Below are 27,746 nucleotides of genomic sequence, written 5' to 3' on the forward strand. Positions count from 1 at the left end.
TACATCCTCTAGCTGGCATTGCCCAGAGTCTTTATAAGTTAAAACGAATAGTGTTTATTACGTGTACTATGTCTCAATTAGGGTATCTTCTCTAACAATCGCCTTCCACCTTCTTCTTTTATTACGTGTACTATGTCTCAATTAGGGTATCTTCTCTAACAATCGCCTTCCACCTTCTTCTCTATCTGGCATCTATGTGGTTGCTCTCAATTTTTGTCTACTTCACCACTGATTGGCCAGTAGTAGTGACTTTCTTCCCTCAGGATTCCAAAATCTAACTTTAGAAGTGTTTTTTTTTTTTTGTTCCTTTTCGCAGTGCATGGCCGTTACGTTACGTCTCCACTCGTACTGGTTCGTCTGCTTTTTCAATGAGCTACTATGCTGGATAAGGTCACTGAGAAATCTGACATATAATGAAGATAATTATCATTTGACAGACGCCAGATCCAAAAATACTGCTATAGAAGACCCTTCCAATTAATTATACAAAGACTCGCCTGTACGGAGAATCGAGATAATTGGTTAAGTTATCGAGAGTTCCCGGTATCGGGTTTCTCTGTAAATAGACGCCATGAGATAAACAGAAAGTGTCGTGACGTCATCGCAAACAGCTGATCGCAGAGGTCAAGGATTGATTGAGCCATCAGCTGGCTGTTTATGCGGAAGAGTTATGGCCGCCATCAAAGTCAGCCGTGCGGCTGTGCGCATGCGTCGACCGCTTTGATGGCGGCAGTGGTCGGATCGGATATCCTTCTAGGGGCGGATGTCAATAACAGCCGTTTACAGCTGTTCAGAGACAGTTGACGTGTACGAGAGAAGAACAGGGGCGTAGCAAAATGTGGATAACGGGGTGTTTTTAATATCCGAGGTTTTAGAGAATATTTTGGTACGCTTTTTTCTTAGCAGGTGTTTCATCTAATAAAATTTTATTTGTTAAAAGACATATAGCACTTAAAGTTAAAGTGCTCTATCCCATAATATTTTCTCGATATAGCTCTGTATCAATCTTGGCAAAATCCAAAATGTAGTAATGTAATTTGATGTGATAACATTTTAAATTAATAATTTTGTAATTAGAGCCGCACTCTATTTTGTGGAAAACACGCATTTTGGATTACAGTGATAGGTCGGCTGTTCTTGACATGGTCGTGTTACCCTTTAGTTACCATAAAAAAATTACAAACTTGTCATTTTCGAAACTGGATTATTAAAGACACAAGCATTGGAAGACTTGAGATTCAAATGTTTCTGCCCCACCTTTGGTTGTGTCCGTAAATGTTGGAGAAAGTTCCATCACAAATCTCCAAATACATGTTATTTCAATTGCGTAGTGTACCGGGTACGGAGGTTATCGCGAGATAACCAAATCAAGCGTCGACCATGGCTGCTGCTTGGATGGGTGATCGCTGAGCGATCCTGTCTTTGCAAGCAGCCCGCCTGCCCGGCCATTCATTGGTGGTGGTTCAGGAAGCCTTTAGTCCCCATGACAAGTGTTAGAGAGGGCTTCTTAGCTCTAACTTCGCCTGGTAAAATAAGACATTAGTTTACTTTACTATGCCAGGCAACACTGCAGTCAGAACGTCCTTACGTTTCGATACTGAAGATCGAAGCTCCCCAATAACGCAACTAACTTGCTCAGAAAACATGCATCCACCAAACCGTTAAAACCTCTAGTTCTGTTTTCTCTTCCTGCATTTTTCAGTTCCTGATCACTTGGTGCTCTGGTTTGCTACACTTCACCAGCTACTGATGGTCGTTGTCCGTCTTCCTTCGTTGTGACTAATACGAGATGGGTGGGCCCCTGGATGGAGAGGTTGATAGAGATCTTTGCTTTTGGATTGCTTCGGATAATATGGCATCCGAATTTAGATAGAAAAGCAAGAGGAGACTTGAAATATACGCCATGTTTCTTTTGGGAGTGTAGACGTTGTACCAACCCTAGCCCTTTGCTTGTGTGGGAGAGTCGGTTCATGCCCCCCCCCCCCCCGAGCCCTCTCTCATTACGCCCCTGCCAGTCACGTCCCGCTCAGTCCCGGACTACTGGACCATGACTGGATTCACCACACTATTCCATAGTGACAGTGCTTCGCTCTGTTTGCCATTGCGTAAAGACAAGCTCAGACTGTGAAATCTGGGTCGGAATCGATGACTTCGAGTTTGTTATAGCATCTTTCTGCACGTCTGTAGGTGCAAAGCATTCCAGTAGAAATCAAGTCTCGTAGGACGCCTTTATTGTAAACTTAAATTACATGCATACATCTAAACCAAATCTTATCGTGTGATTATCTTTAAGTTCAAAATGCCAGGCCCTGATGGAAACTTCTGTTGTGCAACTACTGAAGTCTTGGATATGAAGTCTAGATCGTGTGACATAAGATTTTGAAATGATTTGAGATTAGGATGTTTTAAAAATTAAGCCGTGGAAATGTCCTTGTTCACTTTGAGATTTAAGGATTGCTCATTGGTAGCTGGATTTCCATGGCTTAGCAATACTATACCAAAATCGGAACTAAATAATTTGGTATCCACATGAAACTGTTGTTGTTATAATTTTCAATGATAATCAAAGACAATTGCTGAGAGATTGTTGATCTTGGCTAGTAAAGAAACTACACCTCACCTTTTCACGCGTAACAGCCGGTAATTGGTAATAATTCTAATCTGCGACACCGTAAAAATTACCGATGTGCTGCAATATCTAACCTAGATAGCTCGGATAACTGTGATCGCGCCGGTCTCCTTGTCCAATCCACCGGTGTAATAGCCGTCTTCAATCCGAGCTATTACAGTCAGCTGTAATACCCGTAGTTGTAGTACACCGTCAGTTTGGCGGGTCGACCGGGCCCGGGCTCTGCCGTTACTCCCTGCACTGCGCAGGCGCCGCTCCCAGGTGAACGTCCTGCGCCGGCGCATTCCTGCGCGACTTTCCCCGCGCGACATAACCTCCTCGCTGCGCGCCTGCGCGTCACCTGTATTGTTGTTGATGTCACCTCAGCTCTCGCCCGGGCCATTGTCGAATGTTTCCGGGAAATCTGCGCGTCCCAAGGTCGTCTCTGAGGACAGTTTGATACCGCTATAAAATTAGATATATTTGTTCAATGTACAGTCTTTGGTCATATAGTGATGAAAACCATTGTAATAAATTTGAAGTCGAAATTAAACATAAAAGTCAAATTGTGAAATTTCTAGCTTTTGTGCACCGTCGTAATTTATTAGCTGCCTTGATTAGAAATGTATTGGAACTGAAGATGGTTTGAAGTTAGGAGTACTGGAATTGAAAATGGGTTTGAGGCTAGGAGTATTGGAGGTGAGCATGGCTTGAGGCTAGGATTATTGGAGGTGAGAATGGGTTGAGGCTAGGATTATTAGAGGTGAGAATGGGTTGAGGCTAGGGAGTATTGAAACCAGGATGAGTTGACGCTAAGGTACTGGAACTGTGGATGGGCTGAGGCTGGGAGTATTGAAATGAGGATGGTTTTCAGGCTAGGATGTAATTAGTACTCAAATGGGCTTTTTGTACTGAAATAACGAATACTATGATTAAATAATTGTAAAACATTTTTGAAAATGAACTATTGACTGGTACCATTTAATTCACCCAAGTCATTAACACTTACAGTAAAAGGAACCTCCTGCACTTCTCATATAGGCGTAGTAAAGTTAGCCAGAGCAGATATCGGGTTTTAAAAGATTAGAAATTATTATATTCGGTTAGAAGTGGTATCTTCAAAAATTAAGAAACAGCTATGTCAGACCTCGTGGAAAATATTTATTAAAGTATGAATGATTGAGGACTGTTAAAGTTGACTATTTAAATTAATCTGGACTCTGTGTTTATAATCAATTAATATTAGCCATCACTTAATGTTTTTTATTGCAGTGTATCTTGGCGCTCAAGTATACGTGTTCAATAATATAAATAGTTTATTTACTGATCTTCTAAGTAAAAATATGTTAGCTACGTTACTAATTTTAATCAAGAATTTTCCCCACAAAGTAACAGAGGCATTAGTAACGTTGTTGTTAAACGATAGCAAACTGAGGTTTTAATAACAACCTGATAGCCGAAACAAGGATTGGTTAATAACACGTGTAACTGCATCTCGACGTGCAAGAGTAATTAAACAATTGATGAAGATAGCTGAGCCTGAAGTGACTTCAAAGGGAGATGCGAGGCTAATGAATACGTTTCGACAAAGGACGGCTAGATCTAGGATGCCTGTGCTCTTGACAGCTCAGTAGGAACTGATTGGACTTTTGTGTGGGTGGGTGGGAAGCGAGAAGAGAGAGTGATTAGTCTTACTTGTTTCCATCACTAAGTCCTTTAATTTGAACTCAGGATGGTGTGAGGCTAGGTCATACTGGAACTGAGGGTTGAGACTAGGGTATTGGCTTGGTTTGAGGCTTGGTTGTATTGGAACTGAGGATGGGTTGAGGTTAGGAGTATTGGAAATGATAATGGTTTTAAGCTAGGTTGTATTGGAACTGAGGATGGTATGAGGCTAGGAGTATTTGTAGTGAAAATGGTTTGAAGCTATGTTTTATTTAAACTGAGGATGAGTTGAGGCTAAGGTGCATTGGAACTGAAGATAGTTTGAGGTTAGGAGTATTGGAAGTGAGAAAGGTTTGAGGTTAGGTGTATTGGGGTTGAGAATAGTTTTAAGACTAGGGTATATTGAAACTAGGATGGATTGAGGCTAATATGTTTTGGAACTGAGGATGGGTTGAGGCTAAGGTACTGGAACTGAGAATGCGTTGAGACTTGGATGTATTGAAACAAGGATGGTTTGAGGATATGATGTAATCGAACTGACTTCCTAATCGAGCTGACGACGTTTTGAGGCTAGACTATATTGGAACTGAGTATGGTTTGAGGCTAGGGCATATTGAAAACCTATTTCCTGTGTTATCTTACGTTAGGAATAACCCTTCCATTGACAAGGTGCCTCGTTAAGCTGTCGACATTCTGTAGGAATAGAATCCGCATGGGAATCTGAATATTAGCAATCCGAGTTCGGAATCTCCGTGGTTCGGATTCCATGTAAATACATTGCTCATTTTAAATATTGACACTTTGTGGACACTCAATATTAGCTAGTTACATGGTTACACCCACTATTATTACAATCATCCATGGATAGACCTTTACGTCTTCTAAAGTGCTTATTTTTTCAATGTTAGTCTCTAGTTCATAATTTAGATTCGTAATTCTATTGAACAATAATAATTTTACACAGCACAAGAGAAATTTCTTCACCGTTGTTGCTTTAAGTGAAGAAGAATAGGTTTATAAGGACATATTATGACAATTTCGTATATACCGAATAAATGTAATTACATATTCTTTACGAATAGGTAACAATTAATTGAATCTCATCAAAGGTGTAAAGAATGCCGTATGATTTTTAGTCTCTTATGTGGCATTGAACGAGTATGTTTTGTTCAACTGATAGTACTCTTGATTATAATACTCCGTATATACTCTAAGAGTAACGATTTTTTTCGTATCATACAATCAATTTGTAATAATAAGCTTATTAGTAATTTTCAATGAGCTTAGATTTAAGTGTCGTCTGATTTGGTATATGCATTTTTTAGTTCGGCCAATTAAGCTCTATAGAATCTTATAATGATGCCGTCAATATTATAAAAAATTACTGACATGAAATACCAGAGAAGCATATAAAAAAGTCGGGGCAATCTCAAAACCTCGAGGGACCCCATATTATTTTCAGTTTATTTTTAGATTTTAGTTCTGAATGGATGCAACTACAGAAGTGCATTACTAATTATATTTTGTTGAGTTTTTTAAACTTCTATGGCAACTAACATAGCCGAAGTCAGTTAAAAAACCACTTTGGTTCTAAATGTTACGAAAGATGTGATTGTTATTTACAGTGCAAATGGTTAGATGCATGCCAAATCTCATTCAGTACTCGGCTGATCGCCGAACATTCACGAATTGGAACGAAAGTTGAATAATGGACCGATCCATTCATGCTCGAAAACAAAGGGTGTGTCAGTCAGGGAAAGGTCGTTAAGGCGATAACGGCAAGTAGGGCTATCACGTGAAAGGAAATGGGCTGCGTGAATGAGGAATGCGCGTGGAAAGTGCGTCGAGCGAAGGAAGTGGGCCAGAACCGAGCAGGGACCGGTCCTACCGTTAGACAGCGCGAGAATGTAAGGTGGAATGTGGTTGATTGCGAACTGGCCGGTGTTTGTGCGCATGCGCGGTGTCATCTAGCGATAGTCGGTGGTACGCAGGAGATAATTGCGCTATGGCCGCCCCACTTGTGATTCCTAACCTAGAAATCGATGTGGTCGGTTCATTCATCCTCTCTAAATGACTGTTTTTGTGTACAACGGGTGTGTATTGTCTCTAGTTAAAACTGAACAGAATTGTTCACAAAGTTACTTCCCGAACGTGTAAACACGGGTTATTAAAAGATTTTTATGACTTAAAAAGTTATGAACCCATCTGTGTAAACTTTTACAAATGGAGGACGTAGTGATTTGATGTACTACGCATGGAAAACATCACACATTTAGTATGGGAAACAGTTATTGTGGACATGGAAATTGATAAAGGAGCACGCGTTTTCACCCCCTTGCTTCAAAACCTAAAGTACAGCTGTTCACTACATGGACAGCATAGATGAAAACTAAATTCCCTCTAAGCAGTTCCTTCCCAATCACTGCAGTCCTGATCTGTCTCTAGGGGTGGTTGCCTACGAACCTCTGTCTCCAAGAGCCAAACTTTCTGGTGAAATGCTTTCTTGACAAACTTTGAATATACCAATAATTAATTTAAGTAGTAATTAAGAGTAAGAAAATCTACAAGCAAGCCAAACTAAGCATTGAATTTGTAAGCTTGGTAAGTATCAAAATCGTGGCACTGAACATTTTAAGAGCAGATTTTTTCAGTGTTTGTGTAGTCTGACGGATAAAAGTTACAATTACGCAATGATAAGTTATCAGTATCGTGTTGGAAGCAGTGTAGGTCTAATATAAAGTAAAATTAAATATTCAGAAGGAAGAAACCACCTAGAAAGTGCAGTTAAAGGCGTCAGGTTTTATAACGATATATGTATCCTGTACATGACTATTCATCTATCTTTCGTATTATACCAACCCTCTTATTTTGCGAAACACCCGTTGTGAGTGTGAGATGAGTTTAGTAAAGTTGTTATTTACCCTGTGAGATATGAACACACTCATCAGCGTTCACAGGTGAGAGCTATTTGCGAAAGTAAATTAGTAATCTGCCGCGAAAAGTGGGCGTCAACCATCGCTGGGTGTGTGTGAGAGAGACAGAGAGAGAGAGAGGTGTTCTCGTCGTTGAGCAAGGCGAAGTAGGTGTAAACAGTCTTATAATGAGCTTTTTATCTCAGCGGCTGTTTGCAAGGCAGAGCTTGCATTTGCATGTTAAATTGCAATTAACAAAGTGGAGCTCGGTGATTCGGCAGGGAACCTCGATACGACCTGTGAACTTTGAATTTCGTGTCACAATTATTAAAAACTGCTTTATCGACTTTTGTGTTGTTCTCTGTGTGTCACTAAATATCCCAAAATATTCTCTCGAATTTTTAAACGAAGTATCACATTTTATTTGGCTGCTTACTTACTATTTCTATATAATTTGAAAAACTGATATGACCGATTTCTCGAGTATGAGGAACAAAATGGCATTGTTCATAGTTGTTTTTCTTGATAGAAAACGTGCTTTCTTGATAATGACATTTCTGTGCTTTCGGTATTAATAAGTGTAATGAAGAGAAAGGTTTTGTTGGTATTAATCGTGCTCATTTCCTAATAAATTATTTGTCACATCTATAATCATTTATCGAATAAAGCAAAGCAGTTCTTCATGTATGGTCGCTGCTGTTATCAATTAGAACTATTCTTAAATTAGCAGACTACAGATTTCTTACAGCGCATTGGTGTTAGGTAAATGTTGGCGAGAACTTACTAACCCTTCTAAGACTGACTGATCCGTGCTAGTATTTCTGGGCCTTCATCAGTACTCCTGCTGCTGTATTTTCTCTGCCAAAGTGGTGGTCAGGACGGTCACTTACAGATCAGCAACATCTGCCACATGGAGTTGCTTTGTCCTGTAGGGCAATTATCCTTAATTGTGTATTAGACATGACATGTCTTGCTTTGCATCAACGTTTATACTCGTTTACAACTGAATTTATAACACATATCTGAAATTCCAAAGTAACAAGTAGTTTACTTTATGTGCAGCATTCTTTAAAACGGCGTCTGTAACGGTGAATTCAGATCCGAGGTCTTTCTCAAATTTACAGAGATTTAGTCCTCTTTTTTCCACATTCTCATAAACGCATCGTAATCAACCATGATAGTTGGCTATCCTGCTGGGGCTAGAGTCCAACGGAATCGCCTTGAAACTAATCTGGGATTGTTACAGATTATTTCAGCACTATTGTCATGTGACGACAGCTGAAATAGGTGCTCCAAGAGCGGAGTGAAGTTGAAGACAATGACAAGGCTTGTCTCTGGGCTAAAATGAACCCTAGATCCTTTGTTGATCAAGGGTCGGTCATAGGAAGGTAGCCTGCCATTAGGTTGCAGAATTAGCAAGAGATTTCTTGGGACTTGGAATACTTATCTTGCTCGGTCTTAGTTAAGCAAATAAGTAATTAGTTCAGCTTTCGTTATTGGACAATGGGCTCAGCTCTTTCTGATGTCGTCAGACAAAGGTGGAGATCTGTATTGGCAATTCCTTGAGTATCTTTGCAACCAGAAAACAGTCTGCTACAAGAGTACATTAGTTCTGAACATAAGGTATGCTGCAACAGTTTGAATTCTGGAAGCTTCTTCTTTAGACTGTTTTGCAAGTAAGAAGTTGCTTCTGCTTTCGTCACTGGACATTGGTCACGGCCATTTCTAAAATCGTCAGACAAAGTATCTGTATGGCAATTCTTTAAGTCACTTTGCAACCATAAAACAGTCTGCTACAAGAGTACAGTAGATTCTGAACATGAGGTATGCTACAACAGTTTGACTTATAGAAGCTTCTTCTTTGGAGTCTTTAGGCAAGTAAGGAGTTACTTCAGATTTCATCACTTGACAATGGGCACGGCCATTTCTAAAATCGTCAGGCAAAGTATCTGCATGGCAATTCCTTGAGTCTCTTTGCAACCAGAAAACAGTATACTACAAGAGTACATTAGTTCTGAACATAATATATGAAGAACAATCTGACTTCTGGAAGCTTCTTCCTTGGAGCCTTAGGAAACGTTGTTCTTCATCTTGTGGAAGAATTGAAATAGATGTGTCTTCCATAGGGTGGCACAATAAGATCATGGATTTATTTGCCAAATATACATGCTCTATCTAATTGTTAATTAGTAAATACTGACTTTTTACTTGAAGACGAATTTCACATGGCATTTTGAGTCAATAATTTCTTTCTCAAGAGTCAGCCCGTTATAGGCATAAAATTTGCTCAATTCTTTTAAATACAAAGAGAGAAAACTCACCCTGCATAGAATGTACGTATACTTCACATTAATGATGATCTTACTTTAATGTATTATGTAAAACGGTCATGATTTTCATGAAAAATGCTGTAGGTTCTATAAACCAGGAATAGCGTAAACCAAGATTCATTAAATAGAATCAAACGCACTAGTCGGTTCACTTAATAATCAATTTTCTGGATACCCCCCCTCAATTACAATTGTATAGAGTAAAATTTGTTACAGACCGCTACGTTTTGTGCCCCGTGATATGATGGTGCCCGCATGGCGTAGTCGATATCAGGATCCGAGTGTGCGCCTCGGGAGGGGATAAGCCTTTATTGGATGACTGAATCATCCTAAATCCGTCCAAACAGATTACAAGAGATTTATGACTCAAAGCAGACACCACTGCGTCTCATCATTGATATTAATAGTTTGTTTACCAGTCCGTCGTGTTCCACTAGAGACAGACTCGTCTTCTCTCGATCGGTTTAGATTATGGAGATCCCGATGTTGTTGAATACAAACATATTTGCATTCAACATCGACGGATAACACATTTGTGTATTGTTGGAAGAGTAAACAATTATGATACTAGTCAGGAAAAGAAATAATTAGAATTTTCTCCTTTAAGGGTGATATCGGTATTGGAAAATCTCCATGGAAAAATATGGTTTTGACGATTGAAATCAAAGAAAGTCAAACCCAATTATGGAAATTAGGACTATTGTGCTTGCTTATCCGTATGCCTTTTATTATTTTTTGACATCTGAGAAAGAATAGATTCCAATCTACGAAACAGTGTTCTGCTTTTGTAACATTCAGTGAGGGTGAATGTAAGATGTGCTGTTGTTATAGATTGGATAGTCCGGTCTTTTATTAACTTTCATTTAAAATTACTTCTATAAATACAAAAATATTTAATGATTTTTGTTTTCCTTATAAGAATAGTTTAGGCATAGGAATTTTCCGGCATTTGTAACCATACCAGATTAATTGTAGCTGGAAACGCATGTGGTTTTTACAGTAATGTATATGATGGAATGACGTATCTTCTAATGAGTTAAGACCTATGGAAATTAATTTATGAAACACACTGTAATTGAAGGAATTAAATGTTTGAAAGAAAATGTTACTTAATTAAATTATATTGTTTTATATAGAAAAAAACATTCCATTATTCCATATACATACTGCAAAAATTTTGTGTATTTTGTTTGTATATACGGATTAAATCTTGCTTTCAGAATAGGTATGAGTGCATTAGCTAAAACCATTTTTTGTTAAATACTAAATTCAATTGATCTCCGTTTGCACCACCTTAACAATCTATCCACCGTAACAATGTAGGAAGTGTTATTAAATGCATCGTTGTTTAAAAGACGGTGATTGTTTGAAAAATTATCTGGAAATAAAACTTTTGTGTTTTCATAAAATACATTAGGACAACATTAAAAATAAACGTATAAAAATTGAACTTTCAGTATGCATTCAGTAAAATAAAGTGAATCAGTCCTGAATAGTTATTTGTAGCCTAATTATTCAGCAATCACAACAAACCCCAAAAAGTTTTCTAAAGAGGTGACATAAATATTTTTGTGTAAAATCTTGCTTTTGGCTTAACATATTGCCACATGTTGATTATGATTTTCACAATATCAATGGTTTTCGAACGGAGCAAACATTAAAGTACGCTCAATTGGGGACACTGTGGTCATGTTTCATTAGAAGATCGTGTTTTATTGCGTTCCCTAAAACACGATCGTGTGAGCTGTAAAATAGTTTCAGAAACTCCCTGTACACTTTCACATCACTGAATTAACAACTGGGTTGATCAGCTAATGGAACGAAACAGTCCTGATCAGCCCTTTATGGAGTACACCTGATCAGAGCTAGTTAAACACCGACCTTTCAGTACACAGGTGATCAAATCACGTTAAGTAAACTTGGACCGTTCCAGCTTGTATGTACGGTACAAAGCTGATCTGACTTTCAATTAGTTAGTTGTTTCTATCAATTACTTTTTTGTATATTTTTTGTCCTGATCTATGGTTTTAGATAACACAGCTATTGTGGGAAGGGTTACTTTAACGTGCATTTTGAGTTTATTTCAAGTTCACCATCCGTTGGTAATAAGAACACCTCTTCATCTAGATTACACTCGGTGGTTGCTGGATAAACTAGACAAACTCATTTATAGTCTTAGTTGCAGAATTCTTCGCCTATTTTTTTGGACCTCTTCGGACGGACTTGGACTCCAGATCCAAGTTAAGTTTGTGACAGTGTCAGATTTCAGACGTTGCACTAAGCGTTAAATCGATTATCACCTAAATGTCGAATAATAATAGTAAAATAATAGACGAATTTTAATACTTGTTCGATTCTTACCGTCGCTTATATACAGATGTCGTAAAAGCGTAATCACGCCAGTTGGTGTAGTGTATACTTTGGCTGCGAAGAAAGACAATTTTTGTATATGTCGCTTCAAAAGTACTACAGTACACCGTATACGTTCCTAGAGGTAAAACAGCTGTTGTGGTAAATCAGCTGTTGTGGGTTACTACTGCTCGTCACGATCAGCTGATTACATCGTTACCCTGTAATATCGGTTTATTGCAGGGTCGTAAACACGTGTTTATTGTTTACATAACCCAACTTTACATTAATGCCTCTCAACCGTGTCATTATCATTCGATTAAGAATGCATTACGTAACAGTTCGAGGTAAAGTGTTTCCTTTGCGGTACACTACACATTTGTTTGTTTAAATAGGCTGCATAATATTACGACCTCTGTGTATTATAAGTGATGTGAATGAGTTCAAAGTCTTCGTATGTACTAAAAACTTCAAGAAACAACGCCACTTTGTTCATAATTATTTTAGTAAAGTATGTCTCACTTGTGATAAGTTAAATGCTTGGGTTGACATTAAGGATGGTCTGATTGTTCTTTAGGCTTGCTTGCGTAAACAGTTTCAATATAACAAATTTTAAAATATAATTTTGAAGAAAAAACATTGTCACTAGCAATGGCTCTTGCGGTAGTCCATACTGTCAGCATGGTGCCAGCAGCTGGCGCAAGGGTACACCGGATCGAACTGGTGAATGAGTGGTCGGTCAGCTGATGCCGTAATTTGTACTCCATTCACTGACCGCTCGCAGCCAATGGAGCCGCAATGGATTACTTCCTGGCACGGCCTGGTATGTCACGACTCACCGCCACCGGCCGCGTCGGAGGATCTACGACTGAGATCGGACTGTCCCTTGGGCATACTGCCACCGCAGCCAGACTATCTATATCTAGGACTGCTCTCGCTTCAGAATCTGTCGCACGTGCCGGAATTATTTACGTTTTGGCCGTTCAACATGTGGACGAAATCCCAAATGAGTTTAAATTAATTTGCCAAACCTCACCTGTGTAATCTAAAGTGATATTCAACGCATAGACTAGCATAGTCTACTACTGGGTTTGGACGAAATGCCAAATGAGTTTAAATTAATTTCCCAAACCTCACCTGTGTAACCTAAATTTATATTCAATACTTAGACTAGGATTGTTCTACTGGGTTATCTTTCATTTGGTTAATCGAATTTGTCATTGTGTGTTTTTTTAAATGTAGCCTTAGTTTGCCCTTGAAAAAACCTTGTTTTAATGTCCTCGATGGTGGTATGTTGCAGTGATGTGAGAGCGCGCAGGCGCAGGACATGGGAGCAAACATGGGGAAGAACTCCTCCTTCCTGGACTCTCTGCCGTCGACTCAGGCGACCCTCCACGTGGTGATGCTTGGGTTGGACAGCGCAGGCAAGACCACGGCCCTGTACAGACTCAAGTTCGACCAGTACTTGAACACCGTACCGACCATCGGCTTCAACTGCGAGAAGGTGAAGGGGACCCTGGGGCGCGCCAAGGGTATCAGTTTCCTCGTGTGGGACGTGGGGGGCCAGGAGAAGCTGCGCCCCCTGTGGAAGAGTTACACCCGGTGTACGGACGGGATCGTGTTCGTGCTGGACTCTGTGGACGTGGAGAGGATGGAGGAGGCCAAGATGGAGCTTGTGAGGACCGCCAGGTCCCCGGACAACGCGGGAGTCCCGATCCTGGTGCTCGCTAACAAGCAGGACCTTCCGGGCGCCCGAGAACCCAAGGAGTTGGAGAAGCTCCTGGGACTCCACGAGTTGGGCGGGAGCTCCTCCCAGACGCACATGTGGCACGTCCAGCCCGCCTGTGCCATCACAGGGGACGGTCTCCACGAAGGCATGGAGGCCCTCTACGAGATGATCCTCAAGAGACGGAAACTGGCGAAACAGTGCAAGAAGAAGACCAGATAAAATCTTGTGTAGTTAGCTTTTCGCTGAAAGCAGTGTTTTGTACAGTGTGAAATCTTTATTTTCTTCTCTCGACTGTTTTCCTCCGTTTTGTTGGTTGAGCTCAGTTATTGCGTTTGTTATTGTTGATCCTCAAGAGATGTTTAGATCGGAATTACCTATACGATTGAATGTTGCTACGTTTTGTTGACTAATTTTCACGTTTGGCAAAGTGTCTAAAACACGAATATAAGAATGTTTTGTTAATGGGACACCGAGTGGCTGGGATTAACAGCGTCTTTTGAACTGGAAAATTTGTCATGGAGTACCATTTTTATTTTTTATTATCGTACATGGAGTCTTGTTTTATGTTTTGTACTATTATAATTATATCTAAAGCTATACTATTGTGATTATATAGTATTGGAATATATTTATTTTTTGTAACTTACAAATATCTAATTATTTTACTCGATTTTGTGGTCTCTTCCTGTAAATTGAGATCTGGAACTGTCCCACGCGTTACGTAAAAACCAACATTGTCCGTTATACTCGATTCGCACGCCACCGCAGCTGTAGGTTTGAGAAATAGGCCAGTTATACCATTGAGGTTGTGTTGGGAAACCGAAACTTGTGAAAGAGAAATCCAGTATGTAGTTCAGTGTCAGCGTGTGTGTCATCTGCACAGCACTGCACTATCGCGTGCAATACTTCTGCACAGCTCACTCTGTCTCGGGTCTGTTCCAATTTGTCGTTTTTTGTTGTAAACGTTTGCACAGACACTTTGCCAACTCAACCCTTACCCACGTTCTTCTGTGTGTGTACAGTGTATATGAAGTTACTGTCTCTGTAAATATTTCTTTGATATGTAGTGTAAGTACATATATTAGACTGTGTACTCGAAACACCCACCTAACCGTCTAAGACCAATTTTATATGCTAGGGCGACATGTTTTTTCACGCGGGTTATCGAAAATTCATCAACAGCCGACGTTGTTTTGTTTCCCAAACGGACATCGATGTAGTAACCTTCTAGGGGAGTTTCATTAATTTTGTGCCTTAAAAGGAAAGAAGTATAAATGATCAATGCGGACTTTGCGTCGAAAAAAGTAATTTGTTTTCGGTAAACCGTTACTGTAAAGTATACGAAATACTATTAACCATACACTAATTATCTCACACCGTAACTTGTTCGGGTTTTTTGCGTAAAATAAATGTTTGTTTCCGTTATAGTCCTAGCGAGTGTAAGACTTGAGTTGAAATTTGTGATAATTAATATACATTTCAAATGTTCATATCAATAAACTGTCATATAATGCTGATTTAGCTAGTTTTAATTTGAGCACCAAAGTACGAGCGAGGGTGGCAAATAACGCGAGCGAAGTGGTGAACCGAAGGGGAGGAGAGGTTTTGATTAGGTTGGCAAATGGATCCGGAAATGTTCCCCGGATTGGAGAAACCGTTCAGGAAGTGGAACAGCGGGTCCAGGCAATGCGAACCGAGAAGCGAATCGATATCAGGTCACGAATTGAAAAGAGAGAAAGATGTTGGGGGGGGGGGGTGTCGGGCTTAGTACTCGTGGGAAATCTCTCCTCTTATGTAACACAATATTGCATAACCGTAAGTACCCCTGCCGACCTTTTCAACCATCTTTTCATTGGTGCGATTGTCTCCTCTAAGTTACGTTATGTAATTAAGAGTAAATTTATCCTCTTTATTTACTCTTACTGCCTCCTATATCGTTTATTAGAGTACCCACAGTGTTGCTAGTTTTGTTTTTCCATTTCCTAGCAACAAAATGCTATCATTTGTTTCTCTGCAATTCTTGTACAAATGTTAATGATACCGCCGTTTGGTGTGTACGTTTTGAAAACGTTACGGAACATTTTTAAAGTGCAGCAACGCATCCATATTAAGCAAAACAAAGGTGTAATCTTGTGTGAAATTACAGAAATACCGTATAAGAAACAAACTAAACGTTTACTACTCGTTTTGCTTGGATGAGTATAACCTTCATTACATATTAGATCAATTTAGCTGATGAGCATAGAACACATAGTGGATCAATTTAGTCGACTTTAGGTACACACGGTTTTTCAACAGTACGAACAAATCGGCCGGTTACGTCAATAACGAGTACTCGGTAAACCGTCTTCTCTTTGACATAGGTAGCACATAGGGGTAGCATTTTCTGTCACGCGCAACATTTCGCTTTGCGTTCAGTTTTACATGCAGAATAGCAGTCGTAAAAATTCTAAAATACTTTTAAGTATATCTACCGAAGTTATAAGTATAAAAATAGGTGTTATGCCAAAAATTCTGTCACTCGTTAGACAAATCTTATTAGGAATATGAGAGAATTTCAGTCGCTCTCGAAGTAACCCAGGAGGTGTGACATCCAAGCTCGAAAGGGTGAATTGAATTCGGTTATGTCGATTCTAACCTCCAGAACAAGTTTTAAGCGGCGTTTTAAATCCTATATTTCTATATATCTGTAAGGATAGGAGTTTTTAATTTTCGATCTTCAATCTAAATTTTTGAGATTAATTTTTGGGCCCTTTTTACCAAGATTGTTGAGGCAACATTTTTTTATACCTTCCGATTCTTTATACCTTGAATAGTTCGATAACGGTTAATTAAATTATAAATTGTAACAAGTATTTTTGTGGGGATGTTATTCATTATGATAGTCGTGTATGGATCCATCCTTTTGGCTCATTTAAAACCAAAAATATCATTTGTGAAAGTAAAGAATTTATTGAATTAGATTTCTATGAATACCTGTTGTTCTGCAGTCCAAATTATAGGCCTAATCTCACATTAGGCTATGGTTTTAAAAGTCCAATTACATCAGCGTATTAAGTCTGTGGTGAATTATTTTAAACTTCGCGCTCAAATGTAGTTCCGCTCGTACCCTGTAGACAGCTCTGATTTACTTTCCCCCTCTCTGTCTCTGCGCCGTCTCTCTCTTGTGCTCTATTTCCTCCGTTTTTCTACTCTTCTGCTCTTCCGGAAAGGTAACTCATGCTGTCTGGAATAAATGATTGGAGCTAACAGATTTCAAGAATGCCAATTTTATAAATTGACGGAATTTAGGCATATAACCTGTTTTTATAGTTTTATACAATGGTATCCGTTTACATCCAGGTGTTTCATATAGTTTCAGTGCTATTTTTGAAATAGAAATCCAAAAATTAAATATGTTCAGGTATTTATCGATTTATATGTATATATATGTATTAATTTTAAGTACGAAAATATCATGAGGAGTTTTATTGTATCAATCAAAATTAGCCATATCTATTTTTATATAAAATGTATTTGTTTACGAATGACTGATACGTATTTAGCTTCTCATCTTTTGTGAAATCGTCCTGTTCAGTTGTGTGTTGCATCCTTTGCCGGATCCGGCATGTTGTGACATGTCGTGGCCTGCAGTGTCCGCGGTCTAGTCATGTTTGGTTCGATTACTGTACATTTTGTTGTATATATTATGACTTAAATTAGTTATGTTTGCTCATTTTCCGCCTGTGACAAAGAGGCCCTTGTCCAAAGTGGTACATGTTTAGCTGTAGATTTTGTAATTAATATGCTTAAAATTATCATGTTTATAAAAATAAAAGTCTATATTTAAATGCTGTTTTATTCAACCCTGTGGCTCTAAAGGAGGGATCAAAATCAAAATAAGAGGTATAAGAAGACATGAAATCAGAGTACTTTCTGATTAAACGGAGGCCACCGATAATAAACGGGATTTAGTAACTTTGTTGGGCAGTTACACAATAAATACTAACGGTTAGGTTAGAAACCTAAATCGCCTAACCACAACAGCCGTAGCGTGCTTTGAATATGTGGCCTCCGTTTAATAAGAAAAGTACTGAAATCAGTTACATCGAATGATTGTGGGAGAAATTTTAAACCTTTGTACAGCATGACAGTCATAAACTTTTAATGCACAAATCTCGGGAATACTATTTTTAACTGTGCATAATCTGACAGTAGTGCTGTGCTTTAGACAGAAGCACACAAATTTGATAAATCACAAAACTGGTTGTTTATCTCTATTTTCTTTCGTATGATAACAATACCTCTATACTTACCAAAATGAATGTTATACATCAATTTACATAGTTTTAATTACATTATTGCACTAAATTCGATAAATAATCGGTTCCCCTAGGCTTAGCCCGTTTAGGGTTACCTTCATAATATTAATCCTAATGAGGAAAGTAATGCCAACTGTCATTTATATGTACATAAAAAAGTTAATATTAAATTAAATATATGAAAATCGCTGCTTATGCATATTCAACTGCAAAAGAACATTCCATTCTACACAAAGTATTTAAAAACACCCAAAACGTACATACAGTTTAGATATACATATATCACATTAACATACATTATCATAAAGTCATGCTATTTTATTACCTACTTTCATATAAGCTTATACAATATCCAAGTGAGAGACCAAACACTACTAAATTCCTCATATATAATTCAAAACTATTAAAGAAAATTAACAATTCTTGTACAAATCATTAACATTAATCGTAAAACACGCACGCCACAATTAAATTAGAGATTTGAATAGACTTTCAATATCATCAATGTTCAACATTAACCTCTTAACACTACCCAAGTAACCTGAAATATCGCTTGACATATTAAGAGAACAATCCTATTATAAAAGAAAACTCTGCTATAATTTTGCTTTACTTACTTGATACTTACAATTCAACAGGATATGGCCCAATAGGGGTTTCTGTAAATTAAACTACCCTAAGGAAGGGTTAAAATACTTTTTTTACGTTTTCAATCTTGTATGTATTCATGCTGGAGATACTCGGGAACGATTGTAAACTCTGTATTCTGTGTTATGATTAATAACGGCCTGAAATGTAGGTTGTTTTTTTTTAATCGTACAATTTTAGACCGGTAAACTTTAAAATAATAAAAAATTTGTTATCTCAAACACATCCATAAGATTGAAGATTGGGCCTTACAGTTGTATAGTATTTGATAGAGACCGCCGTTGGTCCCAGCAACCATATGAATGTAAATGTTATGAACAATATCTGCGTGCCTTACGCACAAATGTAGCTTTTTTATCAATGACTGTCAGCTTTTTGATAGGTGATCAATGTGATCGTTGATTGGTTCAGTTTCAGCAAATCACCACTTACGAGAGGATTTACACTACTGGCTTTGCCAGTTTTGGTTTAACGGTCGATGATCCACGATCCACAGTGGACCGAAATATCTCATGATTTTAATTGTGTTAGCAATGCTTCGATGTAATGTGAAATTTTTTGGTAATAGAGTACATTATTTGGAACAGTGGCGTACTTAATGAAGAACATTCGAGGCTCCTAAACCGACTGAGATAACTTTCAAAGGTGTACTTATATTGTTCATTTACTTACACATGTTGATTTGTATTACAGTAGGAACCTTACCTTACTTAGCATTCCGATGATCGCAAATTATATAAGATGAAGGGAAGTAGATATGTTAATTATATCATTGTATTCATTAAAAGAAATTTAATAGGGATACATATTCATGTGCGTTACATAGGATATATATTGAGAAGATATTTTATAATAAGAGAACATTTTTCAAATGAATATACTAAATATTTAATTAATCTTTAAATACGAATTCACTAAACATTTGCGCCCAAATGCTAAAAATAATATTGAAAAAGAAAAAAATGTATATACCTACCTCACATCTCCGAAATGTGAAATTAAAGGTTTGTCTCCACTGCCAAACTCGATCTTGCATACATTCAACAAAATCTATTTGTCTTTCTTTGTAAACTGTGAGATTCTTACAATTTCAAGTGCCAAAATTAATATTGTCCAACCAATCTATGGAAGAGGCTTCGCTTGCGCTCAGCATTATAACTTGTATTGAACGATACATTCGAGTATCCTATTCTTGCTCGTATTCAAACCCCTGATTAATGAGACTTAACACAATGCATTTGAGCAGAGGTTCAAGAGCAGTTCTCCGATATTCCAATCAAACCACTCCAATTGCCAGGATCCATTGTTCAAACGTTCTATTGAAAACCTTCATGACTACTGAAGTGGAACATATTTATAATTTAGTGACAACACATTCCCAGCTTGTCAACTGTATTGTTATTTTTCAACAAAATACTAATTTATGAAGTATTTTTCATGTATTCATCAATTGCTTTAATTCATCAGAATATGAGGAAAATACTATATTTGTATAGTATTTTCAATTACCATTGTTACGAGCTTAGGTGATCTGGGTGAGCAAACAACCTAGTTTTATTGAGATCGAAGGAGGATATCCCGATTAAATTTATGATCAGCCATTGTTTTCTTTAGTCATTTTTTTTTTTGGACATAGCAAGTCCAAGTTAAATTTATCAAACAGTAGTTTTTCAGATCACATTGCTTTCACTTGTCACACTTAAAACTATCAGACGGTTGCTAATGGTTGGTTATATTACCATTAGTAAATGAGAGGAAGAGATGGAAAGTCGCAATTTTGAATAGGTCTTCGTATGATAGGCTGATGCTGAGAATTTCATTTACGTATCTCTTGGTTAGTTTTAAAAGGACTTTGACCATTTTGAATCTCCAGAAACTACTGAACTCAATTGTTATCTCAATGTTGTTCAGATATTTAGATAACCGTGGAGTGGTTTTGCTCACCTACTTTGAGCCTAGAGGTCATAAAAATGTGACAGTAGACTCACTCAAAGTTAAAATAATTAAGTGATACCTGACGAACTGCATGAAGTCCAGACTGGAGAGAATGAACCCAAGTGATGTCACTGTACAGGAGCCAAGAGCACAAGTCACACCTGAACTAGCGAAGGTGAAGCACGCGTTCAGGTATCAATTATTTTTAGTTGTAGTGCATTGCCACATTGGTTTTGTATTTAATGCATTAGGGTCTTTTAACCTGAGGAAGATGGCAGATTTCAATTCCCGAAACGTGGTGTTGTACTTGTTTGTAACATAACGATGGCAAATGTGTCCCCATCCTTTCAAATATTCCATCTTCAATAACAAACTTTAAACTGAGAATAATAAATCATGTTAAAAAAAGGCAAGATCGACATATCCCCACCATTCTAAAATGAATTCATACCTTTGGACCCCCCAAACTAAAATCCTGGGTACGCCACTGCATTTATACCTGTTTTGCATTGTATGATGACAGAACTTAGTCTTTCATAAAATATAACTTCGTAAAATTTCACCTAAAGATAAATCGACCGTCAGGTACCCTAGTGTTGGAGGGTTTGAATGGGGAGGTAGCGAATTGGTTGGAGTTATGAAATGATACTTTTTTACAGTCATTTTTACTCGAAATACTCAAAACTAATCGTCAGACTGTAATGATAGTTGCATCAGCGTAAAAAAACGAGATAAAGCACCAAAAATTAAGCGACAGTTAACATTTTTAAACTGTTGACAGAATCATCGCTGCTAATTTTTTCCGAGAAAGGAGGGAGGTTGTCTGCTTCGTCGATGCAAAAATTTCCCAAAGACAAACTCAAAATGTTTTCTATAGGTTAGGACGAATCCAAATTTACCCCCCGAGCCTTATGTTACTACGCTGATGGATCGTTTTCCTTATGGGAGTTTGGTAATAATTATACTATCACTAGAAACGTTGCTTAACCAAGGAAATGCGTGTTAAATTCAAGGAAAAGCCACAAGAATCATTCCACTCCTTATCTAGTTATAAAATACACTAATAGTTACTAATGGCGTATATCTAATGACTCACTGCTATCAAGGAATAGATAACTTATCGGCACGCTTATCTGTGGTCTCATTTCTCATGAAATCTCTAAATAAGAGTAGTCTTATATAAATGTCATTACTAAATCGTAATTGTGTTGTATCCAACGAACATTTATCTTATCTGAATGTAGAAGCGTTGCTTAATACTGAATATTCAGTGTGTTCCAAATTTTATGCACACTGAAGGGATCTTGGAGACTGTAAAAGATAGGCTACAGCAAAGATTAAATGGACAAAGTTGTGCGCAATAACATGACAAACAAATTAATGTGGTCGAGATGATTATTGGTTGTGTCGTTCACTCGCTGTGATCAAAGAACTGTGTACCTTCACACAACCATTTAAAAGTTATATGAATTATTTGATGAAAACCACGAGGAAAGTGTAGCATATATGGTATTTCAAAAATCAGTAAGAAATCTAATTTATTTTCATCATATAAAAAAATAGGTCGTTGCGTTTTAAAAAACATATACTCGAACCGTACGCCTCTTGTTTGCGGGTCTTTATCAATTTTTCATTACAATATTTAAAAATATAAGACATTTCAAGCAGATTTCATGTGAAAAACGTTTTAATTTATTGCTGTGACATTTAAAAAAATGTGTCCAAAAACAGTTTTTAGAGCGCAGCGACTGAAGAAGGTAAACAATAATCAACTTGAGCAAATTATTTCTTTGGTCTTGGCATTACGTAAAACTTTGTCCATTTAATCTTTCCTGTATGCCTTAATAGTTTCCCAGATCTATTCAGTGTGCATCAAATTTATAAGACATTTTAGAGTAAAGATAGTATAAAGTGTATTAGGTACTTTAGTAATTATTTTATTCATAATAATTTATTCTTGTTTAGTACTCGTCAATAAAACAAAAGAGTTAATATTTTATTAAGGAAACTCTCTCAACACATATGTGTTCCTATTGGTATTCTTGGTTTTATAATCACATACGGTATTATATGAAAATATAATAGTAGTAAAGTAAGGTAGTTACCAAAGTAGCATAAATAAAATAGGTATAACAGAACTTGATAACATTATTTACCAAACACAATAACAGCTACAAGTTAGGTCAGTGTAATTCTGTTCATGGATCATAGAACAAGAGGCATCACAGAGATGGACACAGCGTACTGCTAAAGCAGCAAATATTAACAACAGTTTACTCAAGCTATCACATATGAAGTGGATTACTAATAGGGATTATATCTTAACGAATTCCATATAGCATTATATTACTATCTGATTAATTTGGCATTGTCCTAATGAATCATAAATATCTACAGTAAGTTTGTATTAGTTATTCCTTATATTGGACCATCGTTTGTATAATACTGCATATACCAGTAGACACTATAATGGTTAGACATTCTTAAGTTAGAAATGGCGTAACTAACCTGACTTTATTTTATGTATATAATTTCGTTTCATTCTTTTTGCAGCTGTCTTATGTAGTGTACTGAAAAGTATTTAGCAGATATAGAGTTTGGATCTCGAAACATCCATTCAAGTGCTACAGTGAGTACGACGATCCCTTATCAACCCCTCGTCAAAAAGAAACCCGTGAGTCGGACAGTGGGTCCCAGGCCGGGACCGTGGACCTACTGTCCACCCCTCAAGAAGTAGGTAAGAAATGCTTCCGGCAGTTTTATGACGTGGACCTACAGTCCACGTTAGGTCAGTTTACCGAGATGGACATGCATTGTCATAGAACTCGATCTTACCTATGTAGAAATTAATTATACAAAATTTCAAGTCATTATTAAAGTATCCGTCTGTAATAGGCTTTGCTAAAGCTCATCCATATCCCATTGAGGGACAGTCGCCATCACAAGACTTCATAGAACTTCGATCTTTATTATGTAAAAATGAAGGTTTGTGCAATCTACGAGTCGAATTTCAAGCTTAGAAGAAGGCTTCAAGAAATAGGCTTCGCTAACGCTCAGCCAACAAAGAAATAAATGGTAAGTGAATATTGGCATTTGTGTTTGTATGTGGTAAAACCATTACTTAATAATATTTTAAACTGTTTATGATTAATTTTCTTTTTGAATTTAAAAGACGATACAACTTAGTGTTACTTTTGCTAATATCACGAAAATAGAACATATAAGTAAGTGTGTAATATAAAAAGTTAATTTAATTATGAACTAAAATACCGGCAATGATTTTGAGCGAAGGAATTCAGACCAATAAAAGATGCGGAGAGGTGGGTCTAATAACATGTTATTATTGAAATAAAGGGACTGAAACCAATTTCACTATCGATAAACTTCTGAAGAATGGGTCAAATTGGTCTAGCCCACACTAAAATTATCAGAGATAGTTGTAGTTCTTCTATAATTATAGGTATTCGTACCATAGATCATTCTACAAATCGATGTTAATTTTTTAACTTGGTGTCCATACATTAATAATACATATGTTCGCTCTTTAAACGGTCATTGTTTTAGAAATTAAAATTGCATAGTAGCTAACATAAAATACCACAAATAGATTTTGTTTCAAAAAAATAAATTAAAACTAAACTGCCAATAAAATTTGACTTTTTGTTATATTTAGCGCTTTGACTACACAAGATTTTTGTAAAATATATACTGTATTCACGAATTTATCTAAATTTTCTAGACATATAAATGAATACACTAGCATTTATCAAACTGTGTGTTTTCGTCAAATTAAAGTATTTTAATGTTTAGTCTTTTATACTGATAATAAACTAGCTAACTTCAGCTTCATTTAGGCAAACTACCTTGTTTGATACGGTTTGTTTTAATTAAGAGTAACAAGGTGTTGGTAAGATACTTCTATTCCTAGAGGTGTAACCCCTCATTTTTAAGTAGCATGAAAATCCAAAACTAAAAATTCTGGAGTCAACAGCATGGGTGCATATAAGGGGGGGGGGGGGGTTTTCAGGGGGATCAAGCGCATCGAAAATTAGAAAAACAAAGATTAAAATTAGAAAAACAAAGATTAAAATTGCACCCGGTACTTTTTTAAACTATAACATATTTATTAGGATAGTAGGATTTAGGAAAATTGCCATTGTTACAAAAAAATGGTAACACATAACGATGGTAAATGTCCGAAATCCTACAACCCATTCAAACCTTCAATCATCAGGAACAATAACAAACTTTTATTTATAAGATCTTAAAGTTCACAAATTTTCTGGAAGATGAGTTCCTGATTCCCTCTTTTTGAAGGGTATTTTATACCTCCTAAACCACCCATTGTGTCAGCCCCCTAAAAAAGAACTTTCTATATACGCCACTGGTTGTAAGTGAAGAATACGTACTTAGACGGGAATTCAAGTAAATGTGGTAGGCCTTGACCATTAATCTTGCAAAAGTCTGTTTTCGACTCCAGAGGCGAGGTCCAAAAATAATTACAGTTTGAATTGTTCAATAGTTATGTACGTTAAAAAGCAAAATGTAAGAAAAATAAATATGAATCGTCGTTGTTAGTGTAGATTACAAAAATACATATGTAATATAGGCCAAAATCATTGCAGTTACCTTGTATATGTACAACTTGTTTTGATAGTTAATTTATCTCATATTAAAAAGCCTTGTAAAGAAGACATTAATTACAGAAATGAATCAGTGTGATAAAACTCATTAATGTATGGCAATGTACTTTGTACAGCTGATGACGCCTCATAAAGCAGTAAACCTTATTATCTGTCATTTTTTGTAAAAATATTGGTAGACTTTACATTCCCCCTTCTCCGAAAACCGATAACCCGTGTTTCTTTGTAATGACCATGTCCTATAATGCGCAGTTGACCATTTAGAAGTTGCACTGTTATTTAAGCATATCCGTTCACAGACCAATACTGTGTTATTGGAAAAGAACATTTCATACAAAATGAGTTTTAAATATTCCCTCCCCCAATTTTTCCAGATTTTCTTAATACGAGTATATTGGCTCCAGACTACCGCTGCTTCATTTTGATAACGTCCATACTTTGAGCTATCATCTTGGAACCGCCATATTGAAATCAGGGTCAGATTCCGTTATATGCCCCCAATGCTTAAACTTTATTCAATGAACTTAGAACGTTATAAAACGATGTAGTTGAGTAACAGAACTAACATTCCATTAATCAATAAGCATTTCCAGGTATTGCGGTCGGTATTGTTGTCGCTGTTATCCTATCTTTCTCGAGAATCCCGATTACGGCAGGCCGCGCGGCATCACATGATTATTTAAGTTTTTTACACCGTACATAATTGCCTTTCCATTACAATTCAATTTATATTTCTGATCAGCCCCTCTAGAATTTGATGTTTTACTGATACGTACTATCTCGAGGGATGTTTTTCTTTCGTCGACATCAGCGCGGGGCAGCCAGCACCTTCGGTGGCCGAAGGCATTTGCATTTTGGGTGGCGGAGTGTGATCAATCATAAAAACAAGTGTTGTGTGTTTTTTGTCAATAAATAGTTTAGTTTTTGTTAGGTAATGTTTGTTTTTGTTGAATTTTTGTGTTTGGAGAAATGTAGGGGTGTGGTCGATATAATACGTAAAGTACCCTTTTTTCTTAGCTAGTAACCAATTGTAATTCATTATAATCATCCGTGAATGAAAAATTAGCGTTGGGGGCATAATGCTAGTTCTGTTACTCAACTACATCGTTTTATAACGTTCTAAGTTCATTGAAAAATGTTTAAGCGTTGGGGGCATATAACGGAATCGGACCGAAATGAGATAAAAAATTGTAATGTTTGCAGTGCATGATTTTAATGTATTTATTTGTTCTGAACACGATGCCGCAACCCCGTTGTTTGATATCTGTATTCGTTCTTGAGATATACAAATATTTAAAAATGCATTTAAAAAGATTGATTAGTTCCAATGTGACAGCCAAAAATATTACTTCACTGCGACATGACTCATGTATACCGACTGGACATTGAGAGTAGCAGTTTTAATTTTTAAGCTATTATTTACTTAGTAAGGTACGGTTACTGGCTTTTTAGGTACAGTGGCCGAAAGAGAGTTTAGTTTGTATTTGTTTTTAAAGGAATAATCTAAATTTAAATCCAGAAATCTTTAAACATTTTGCATGAAGAAATTAATAACTCTCTATTGTAAGAAAAACAAAAATTATTCATTGTATGTTTTGAAAAGTCAAGTTGTTACTATCTGTTACTCGCCCAAAATGGTGTTGTTGGATTCCTTATAGCCTACGTTATAAGGGTTTGAGGATTTCCGCCCAACTCATTTCCATTCTCCAATTAAGGATCTTCATGATTGTCTGGGGCTCAGCCTTAGAGAGTGTTCTCGGACAGACAGCTTTTGTTCTGAAGACGTGCTGAAAGATATCGTTGCGTCTTAGAAATGAGTCATTCGACATTAGGTTTCTACATTGTCTTTAACAGTGACGTATCTAAGATTTGACCTTGGGCCCCATAAATCATGGGAGGGGGCTAGATTAACAACGCATTTTTAAATACTGTGTATTAATTGTCACAGTATCAATAAATTCCTTCAGTGCTCTTAAATGTTGAGCTTTTTCTGTAGACACATGACTATCTGAAATTGCAGAAATACTAATTCAAACCAAGGAAAATAGTCTTTATGATTGTTTGAACAGTATTAGTGAGTTTCTAGTTTCCGAGGTCTAACAATAATGCCTCCGGCCAACAGCGTGAACCTGAACCTGACAGCACCTTCAGCAACACCTTTTAAGATGGCTTATCACGCAACAGAATATAATTCTAAAGGGTTAGATCAGAAATGTCTGAGAGTGCAATCAAATATTATAAATTTATTTGAGTAGATGTTTTCCAAAAGAAATTGTTAGAGTTCCAAACTGTCCAGTTGCAAGTCCCTTATCTTCATAGCGATAAGGCGTTTGATAGTTTCACTGATAACGACGTAAAACTGATTCTCAGTAGTGTTTAAAATGTATGAAGTTGTTTTAGATCATTGTACAGAAAAAGGTGGAAAAAAATTTTGAGGCAAAGGTGAATTTGATTTTTACTATTTAAGATACAGGATGTATTTCGAAATGTGGGACTAGCACCGAGAAATTAGTAAATGATTTTATCAGTAATAAACTGTACTAAAAGAACCCGAGATAATAATTGCGCTACTTTAGAATTACCCTGAGGCCACTCTATCCCTATCTACTATTCGTTATTTGGTTAT

The 27,746-nt window shown here is 37.0% G+C and overlaps 1 protein-coding gene across 2 annotated transcripts in view; it reads left to right on the top strand.

Annotated features, from left to right (window-relative positions):
* The window catches only part of LOC124353659 (ADP-ribosylation factor-like protein 4C), a 69,148-nt gene extending 51,725 nt beyond the window's left edge, over positions 1 to 17,423 (top strand). For both annotated transcript variants that reach the window (XM_046803602.1, XM_046803603.1), the window contains exon 2: positions 13,165 to 17,423. In XM_046803602.1, the coding sequence (XP_046659558.1) occupies positions 13,192 to 13,812 (621 nt within the window). In that variant the 5' untranslated portion in view covers positions 13,165 to 13,191 and the 3' untranslated portion in view covers positions 13,813 to 17,423. The remainder of the gene's footprint in view (positions 1 to 13,164) is intronic.
* The last annotated feature ends 10,323 nt before the right edge of the window (positions 17,424 to 27,746 follow it).

This window comes from Homalodisca vitripennis, chromosome 2, assembly GCF_021130785.1.
Source record: "Homalodisca vitripennis isolate AUS2020 chromosome 2, UT_GWSS_2.1, whole genome shotgun sequence".
Taxonomy (NCBI): Eukaryota; Metazoa; Arthropoda; class Insecta; order Hemiptera; family Cicadellidae; genus Homalodisca; species Homalodisca vitripennis.